General features: G+C 40.9%; 1 protein-coding gene across 1 annotated transcript; it reads right to left on the bottom strand.

Annotated features, from left to right (window-relative positions):
• Nucleotides 1–1,875: 1,875 nt before the first annotated feature.
• LOC108248435 (zona pellucida-like domain-containing protein 1) lies at nucleotides 1,876–8,207 on the bottom strand. The gene is made up of 10 exons (XM_017437208.2): nucleotides 7,930–8,207; nucleotides 6,842–7,062; nucleotides 6,577–6,758; nucleotides 5,391–5,463; nucleotides 4,910–5,007; nucleotides 3,791–3,871; nucleotides 3,414–3,585; nucleotides 3,201–3,306; nucleotides 2,629–2,658; nucleotides 1,876–2,538 (listed from the first exon to the last, which is right to left on the bottom strand). Exons 1-10 carry the CDS (start codon nucleotides 8,066–8,068, stop codon nucleotides 2,369–2,371), a joined length of 1,272 nt encoding a protein of 423 aa, XP_017292697.1. The 5' UTR covers nucleotides 8,069–8,207; the 3' UTR covers nucleotides 1,876–2,368.

Raw genomic sequence — 8,207 nt, 5'->3', positions numbered from 1 at the left:
ACAGACAGGAGGTTGGTGGGTAACTTTATTTAACAAACTGCAAAACTAAGAATTTTACGGTAGGTTGTCTAACAACAAAAGGCACGTCAAGAACCTTCCACACACACCCTGAAGGGAGTAAATGATTAGATACAACAAAGTTGTGATGATTAGGTGATTATGAGTAGGTGTGAGGGGAGTGGACCAAATATGACAAGAATACTGAAGCAAAAAGACCTAAAAGAACTTAAGAAAACCCAGTCTTGTATTAGTATTGTAAACCAGAACCATACAACCCCAAACCTTAATGACATTAAAAGAAATGTAACTGCGTTTTAATGGTATTTTGGTTCTAACATGTTTTAATCAGACTTGTATCATTCAGACTTAAATTACAGGAGTGAAGCTTTCATGGGTCCATGGTTTAGACCAATCAGGTAAACTTTTGTCTGACTAAACGAGGAGATCTTAGTCCAGATCAGAACTAAACCATGGATTGGTTTGGTCCTCGGCAGAAAACATCTTTTGGATGGTTTCAACTATTAGACCACTGCTTTTCTGTCACATGCTTGCCTTTTATTGGCGACTTTTTGATGAAAAAAAAAACCAAACTATAAACCTAACATTTTAAACATAGGAAAAGTGAGCAGTCCTCAAATCGAGTCATCAGCTGAGACTGATGAAAGGAAGCTTTAGCTTTTGGAGTAAATGTGAATGTGTTCATTTGTTTGTCTATCTGTCTTGTCTGTTAGCAAAATATCTCACGAACAACTTGACAGATTATAATGAAACTCTCGGGAAGTAACCCCCAACTCGAGGTGGTCACCGCAGCTAATCGACCTTAGCCAACACGGAAATGGCTTTAATTCATTCAGTTCTACAGATGTTGAGCTAAGATTTGGTGTGGTAGTTGCTGAGAGTATGAGCACAAACAGATCACACAAGATCTTTGTTTAAAACTTTGGCATGCAGTGTGGAAGGGGATTTGTACTTCACCAAGGAATCCTACATTTATTCCTGGCTCAGTTTTGATACTGTTCTTTGTTGTGTTTTACTGTCACACCTGGTTCTAATTACCAATCTGCACACCTGTCTTTCACTGAGTGAATACCTCTTTTAATATATTTCCTGGTGTACCTCTGTTAATCCTCATCATGTTCACACAGTGTAAAGCCTTAGATCAAGTTATTTTTAATCTTGCCTCTTTTAGGGTTTTTTTCCCCCCTACATCACAAAACTGAAATGAAATCGATTATTATTTCAGTAGAGGTGGGAACTAAAAGCTCATTCCTGGGTCCAGTTCACTTGACTCAGCTCACCACAAAGAGCCGTCTCTTTCGGCTCTCAGACGCCTCTTCATTAGTACTACTTGCGAGGTAAATGAACTAAAGTGAAGTAAATGAATTTGGGAGCTGAAAGATCTTTTAGCTCTTAAACGGCTTTTTAAAGAGCGGCCTTGGGAGCCACTGGACCCATCACAGTTACTGAGCTTCAGACTTCTCTACAGGTTTGTTCATATTAGAGGTAAAGGGAGCAGCGTTTATAACCGTTACACTTAGTCGAGCTGAGATCTGGAAATAGTAAAAATTTGCCACGTGATCTTTAAGACTTTCTTTTTGTTGTTGTTCTCCGGTAATACCAAGAAACAAACCTTTGAAGCAACGCCAAAGCTCCAAACGAAATGAGGATGTAAAAACAAAGCAGACACCTCTGATTGGTGATGGAGGATTGAATGTAAAATCTTCAAAAGGGTTATGTCTTGTTTCCAGAAAACAAACATATACCAACATTGTATGCCTCTGAAATGATTGCACATTGCACTTTAATTTCTCCGTTCATCTAAAAGAAGCTCTGTAGTATACCCGTCACTCCATGACTCATTTAAAATACACCTACTTGCATATAAAAAGGGGGGTTGCAACATTTATTTCAGAACCAGACATTTTAAAAGCGCATATTCCACATCATGGTTATAAACTGGAAAATGCAATAAAGATGTATAAAAAGGAATTTTAACAAAAAGCAACAAGTATTTTTGGGGGTAGAAAAACGGCACAATACTTTAAACAGCTTTCATGTTTTAAAAAACAATTTTTAAGGTAAAAAAAAAAAATTATACAGTGATAAAATTTTGCTTTGGTTCAACTATGTTTCGTACTTTTAAATTCTCCCAATTGAGACAAGATTTGTAAAACAAAAACAAAGACAAATTTATTAAAACATTGTGTATTTTCCATCGTACAGCTCACCTACTGACAAAAATAAAAAATACAGACAAAACTCAACAAAATGAGGTAAGAAATGCAATAAATACCTAAAACATGTATTTACGTATAAAAAATAACAAGGGGCTAGAAGAAACAGCTCAATGTAAAAAAAAATTTCCAAATCATTTAAAGCTCGGGTTCAGAACTCCTGAGGCTGCGGCTGTTGGGAGGCGGGACTTTTGCAGGAGGCGGAGCGACAACAGGAAGAAGGCCACGCTGACTCCGCCCAGGACGACCACGCCCGAGATCAGAGCGCTGGTCAGCGGGTTCATTAGAGAAGGACCGCCCTGTGCTGGTGGACGAAGAGAAAACAAATTTTAAAACTGACATTTTTTTTTAAACAAATAACTAAACAATAAGAGAAAAACGATGAAAGTCTCACCTAGCTGGGAGTTACTGATGGGAGTTTCTTCTGAGAAAAAAAAAAATTGTGTTCATTAGAAGAAATTTGTCAGATTCTAAACGGCTTTGTATATTTATTTTACTTTTAGTCAACTCTTTTTAATTGTCTTCCACCATGAAAGGAGTGCGGTCATGTAATGGTGTCTGTGTTTGCGTTAGTGGGGGTTTTGCCTTGGTGTTAGCAAAATATCTAATAAATCCCTAACTGAATTTTAATGAAACTCTCAGAACATAATCACTGAACATGAATCTACAACAGATTAGCTTTTGGAGTTAGCTCAATTTAAGATGGCCGCCACAGGTAAGCAACCATAGTTAACACTAAAATGGCTGCAACTCAGACATGTTTATAGATATTGAGGTAAAGTTTGGTGTGGTAGTAGCTGAGAGTTACCTCTAACTCACAAGATCTCTGTTTAAAAATAAAAAATATATATTATTTGCGTTTAAACTCTCTTTTTCACTGCATGGGAATCATTGTGTCTTTAAAAATGTCAACCTGACGCTCTACGGAATCATAATTTTTTGTTGTTGTTTTTTTCCTGTTCATACCACTCCTGGTGATGATGGGCCCGGCTGAGATGACGGCGTTCCCGGACGCCGCCGGCGGGGATTCGAGGCTCTGCACTCCCTCCCTCCTGCGGCGTCGCCCACAGATCTGCCAATCACACCATCGCGTTTCAGTCCTCGTCCGTTTCGAGGCGACGCGTACCCGCAGAGAATAATAAAAAAAAAAAAAAAGCCCCGGGACGTCTCCGTTCTTACCGGAACGAGCACGATGCAGTCGTCTGCCCGGCACAGCTTGGTGACACAGTGCAGAAAGACGGTCGACATCTTCTGGTGTCTGTGCTTCACGAATCGGAAGACCTCAAAGGAGAAGCGGCCCAACTGGCTCTTCCCGTTCTCAAACACCGTCGTCTGCGGGTCTTTATAGCAGCTGTTTCAAAGCGACACACTTTTAAACGCTACACACTGGGAAAAAAATGACATCTAGACGTACGCTTAAGCCGTCAGAGGACAGAAGTAAGGGGCATTCATGAGGATAAGGCATGCTGAGAGCATGAAAAGGTAATGACTCCCCCTTTGTGATTTATCAAGTCATCTTCTCCAACGACAAAAAAAAAAAACCTCAGCAAGATTACCCAAAGAACAGGTCATAGCGCAGTTCATCATTAGGATTCCCGGAGGGAGTTGTGTAACAGTAGTCCATCAAGATATTCCATCTGCAAAAGAGGGACAGAACTGTTGAGATGGGATAAAGATCTAACTGCACATGGGAAAGCACAGGTCGGGCTTTCTCTGCTGCAGACTGGCGCCTTCAAGTCCAATAAGAACATAATGGCGTAATGAAAGTCGGCTAAGCGTAGAAAATAAGGCTGCATCTGCAAAAATAAAAAAATAAAAAAAGACGGTGGGAAAAAGACGCCGCGGAGGATATTATCGGAAATCTCATCTGTTCCTCGTAGATGTGATGTGGCTGCTTTAATACGGGCCACAAATAGTGCTTACAAAAAGGAATGAACAATTAATGTTGTAGCTGTCGTAAAATATAGAGAAATTTGGCGATGCTAGCTTCATAGCAGCTTTCTGACGTCTTAAAACAACTCCAAAGTCAAAAACCTTATAGGGGTTCATGCAAATGCTGTTTTATAAACCTTTTAAATCGCCACCAGTTTGACATTACGCAATTATTCTAGCAGAAATATTATGATTTTCCTGCAGAAGACGAGCCGAGCTAGACTGGAAGCGCTACAGCTAGCTGATGCTAACGCTAGCCATTGTAGATGTACGTCCAGTGATTACTTTCTGAGAGTTTCAATAAAATCTGTCCGGTTGTTCATAAGACTTTTTGTTAACAAACACATACAGAGAGGAAGCTAACTGTTGCTAATGCTAACTGCTAACACTAGCTGCTACTAATGCTAGCCGCTGCTAACGCTAGCTGCGCTCACTAACAACTATAAAATTCAGTTTAAACATCTTTGTATTGCCAAATTAACCACGATGAAAAGGTTTATAAAGTGTTCTCATTTGATATTTTAAAGACTAGAGTTACTTTAAGACTCATTTCACTGGTTTTAGCTTAGATTAGCCGTTAGCGCATCAGTCAGGTCAGAAAGTCAAGTCTATCTACAGCAGGTAAGATAATTGTTTATAATCTTTACACAAAACCCCCATATCCAAAAATGGGAACTATTACTTTAACAGGTTTTATGGTTTTAAATGAAAGGAAAAAGTGGATCATCAGGCAGTATTTGTACCGTTTGTCTAAGTTTGTGGCTTTCACAGCAGCAAATACTCTAGTTTTCAGAGCGAGTCCAGTTGTGGGGATAGACAGAGGATGACTGTATGTTGAATCCTGCAGGAAAAAATGGAAATAAGAACAAAAAAATACATCAACAATCTTAATTTGAAACAAAAAAAATTGCAAACCTCAAACCAATCCGCAGGCTTCCTGTTTAAACCCCAAAAATCTATAACTTCCTCAGCTTTCGGATCTAAGAGCAGGAGCCGTAAATCTTTATTTTCTTCAAAAAATACAAATTTGTTGTCGAAAACAGCCTTCAAACTGTCTCGGAAGTGAGAGGAAGAGGGCACTTACTGACGGATGAATTTACACAGACGGTAATCACTTTCCACTGTTACAGAGAAAACAAAGAGTCGACGGATTCTGATGTGTCGGCTTTTCTGAAGCTGTTTCGTCAGAGCTGAAATGTTCGTTTGTCTTTGCTTTGGACTCACGTTGTACAGAATCATACTCAGAGTGCTGACAAATGTGCCGTTGTCGTCCTTGACGGATACAGCCGCAGAGGAGCTGTAGAGAGAGATGTTAATTAGGTGGGAATTAGTTACAAAAGAAAGAAAGAAACAACTTGAAAGCAGTGGTTCTGATGTAGTATAATAACAAACAAAAAAAAAATCTTATTTTCTCTACCTTGACTGATACATTAAAGTTTAACGTGTGGATTTTATTAAGTGTATAACCTTTAATTTCTTTAAAATGCTCTCAAGCGTTAAGCTGAATGAACACAAGTTTCATCTGCCTTTAAACTGTTGAAAAACAATAAACGAAAGTGGAAATTAAACTAGAAAAATGTAACATTTTCTGTAGAAATGCAAAGTGAATGCTGAGTTCTGAACGAATGAATTTACTGAAGGAGCTAAGAATGAGTCGTCAAAGCTAAAAGGAGCAAAACACTGGCTAAAAGCTAAAATACCAAAATGCTAGCTAAAAGCCAAAAGTAGCAGAACACTAGCTCATAAAAGCAAAAGGTGAGTTTAAAGTAGCAAATGGTAGCTAAACGTTAAACGAAGCAAAAGACTAGCTAAATGTAGCAAAATGATGGCTAAAACCTTAAAGTGTTAAAGCCTTAGCTAAAAGCTAACAGTGTCAAAAGGTTAGTTGGAAGTGTCAAAAGGCTAGCTAAAATCTAAAAGTAGCTAAAGCCAGGCTAAAAACAAAAAGTAGCACAACAGTAGCTGAAAGCTAAATGGGTCAAGATGGAAGCTAGAAGTAGCAACAGTACCAAAAGGCTGCCTAAAAGCTAAAACTTGCAGACTGATAGCTAAAAGTAGCAAATGTTTGCAAAAAGTTAAAAGTAACAGAAGGCTGGCTAAAGGCCAAAGCTAACAGAGCGTTAGCTAAAAAGAAAAACACAACAGATAGCTAAAAGTAGTGTAGAAAGCAAAAACATTTTGCGAGAGAGGTGTTTCTGAACAGTCTGAAGAGATCTGAATGTGTTTCTCTGGGGAAAAGCATTTGTAAATAAAACAAATTATTCTGAAAAGCATAAAAGTTGTAAAAGTTAGAGGTCATAGCACCCATCTGCTGAATGAGCTGAAGGTTAGGGGGAGTTAGATTACAGAAAAACGCTGAGTCAGCATTTACAGAATAAATAAACCTGAAGCTCTCGTTTGGACCACTTACGATGCCAGCTGGGAGCTATTGACCAGGTACTCCAGCGGGTAGCTGCAGCTGAATTTATACAACAGACCGGGCAGGTAGCTGATTACCGTCGGCGGATCGGGGGTGTCGATGTAGCCCGAGATGTTCCCAATCTGTACCAGAGACGTGTTCCCGTAGGCATTGACCCCGGAGACCGTGCTGACCTGCACACAGAAACATTTCAGCTATTCTCCTGCAGGACGATGGTTAGGGTTATCGATGGTCTGAGCGCTCCGGCGCTGTTTACCACCAGGCCGGTGCCGCAGGCCTCCAGGGCGCTGAGGCTGACGCTGAACAGGACGGCGGTGGGGAAGGTGTTGTTGTTGATGAAGCCCCGGCACTGAGCGTCGCCGTGCTGGCCGTTCAGGGCCAAATCGGACGCGGTGTAGCCGGTGTACAGCACGGGACAGAAGTTGATCTTCAGGGTGATGGTTTGGACCCCGCAGTAGATGCTGATGTCCCGCTCGGCTGGACAGGGGACAGAGAGAGAGGACAACGGTGCAAGAATCAGGCAAATTTAAGATTGTCTTTAGTTCTTTGTATTTTAAGACCTTTTACCTGCTGTTGGAGGTTTAATAGGAGTCCCGCTGGACCTTTGTCCTACGGAACCACTTTTATTTTTTAAAGGAAAGCTCAAAATAATTAAGGGTGTATCGTCTGCCACCTTTCATACCAGCATTCTAAACAAAGATCATTTTGTGACAGAGTTTTAGTCGATTTGGTGGAACTCCTAACCAGTACTGTGAGACCTCGTCCAGTCCTTCGAGTGCGTGTTGGGAATGACTCCCAGCTGCTACCGCCCCAAAGTTTCATTCAGTGTCCTTAAACCTTCTCTGGTTTGCCAGGGTCGAGCAGCCGTGGCGGCCAACTCGAACAGGGCTGACACAGAAAGTTAAATCAGTTGTAGACGGACGTCCAAAGATCAGTTTCTGAGAGTTTCACTCAAATCCGTCCAGTGGTTCACGAGACCGATAAATGAACACATTCAGGTACATAAATGATTTATTTCCATTTGTAATATTACTTTTTTTTTTTAAGTTAAGGACTTCAGGTTATTTTCCCAGGAACATTTTTGAAAATCTCTTGCTCAGATTTACTAAACATTGTCCCTTTTCATGTAGAAAAAATTTGCTTTTAATCATTTTGTTTTTTGAGTTTTTATTTAAAATCCAATTCAAAATGGAAACTCTGAAAAGCTGATCAGCTCCGAGAATTCCATTTTTTTTTGTTCAAGGACAAAACTCAATCTCTCCACGGCTGAAGTGAAATATTTGACAGCGAGCGTCGGCAGAAAGCGTGGTGTTTTGGGGAGACGGGTTGGCGCCGTTTTCTCACCAGGGAACCTGCTGTGGTAGCTGGCGTCGCAGTTGTAGCCGTTGAACTGCGTGGAGACGGCGGCGGCGTTGCCGATCAGCAGGAAGGTGAGGCCCATCCGAGCCATCCGGACCCCCGAGAGACGTTCGCCCAGGGTCATCTTCAGCGGGTCAACACCGGGTCCACCACATTCCTCTGGAATGATAACGAAAGAAGAAGAATCGGCGCCGATGTGCAAATTAGCTGGGCCTTCCTCGTGCACCGCCGCTCGCTCTGACCTCGATCAAAGCGCTTCAGCC

Source organism: Kryptolebias marmoratus, linkage group LG2 (genome assembly GCF_001649575.2).
Source record: "Kryptolebias marmoratus isolate JLee-2015 linkage group LG2, ASM164957v2, whole genome shotgun sequence".
Lineage (NCBI taxonomy): Eukaryota > Metazoa > Chordata > Actinopteri > Cyprinodontiformes > Rivulidae > Kryptolebias > Kryptolebias marmoratus.
Note: the sequence above shows the minus strand (reverse complement) of the source record. Positions and strands in the feature narration are given on the sequence as shown.

Excerpts from the sequence above, each read along its gene's own strand:
- LOC108248435 (XM_017437208.2), bottom strand. The coding sequence starts at position 8,068 with ATGACCCTGGGCGAACGTCTCTCGGGGGTCCGGATGGCTCGGATGGGC. Across the intron at positions 6,759-6,841 it reads CCTGCGGCACCGGCCTGGTG|GTCAGCACGGTCTCCGGGGT; the intron begins GTAAACAGCGCC and ends TTCTGTGTGCAG. Across the intron at positions 2,539-2,628 it reads CATCAGTAACTCCCAGCTAG|CACAGGGCGGTCCTTCTCTA; the intron begins GTGAGACTTTCA and ends TTCGTCCACCAG.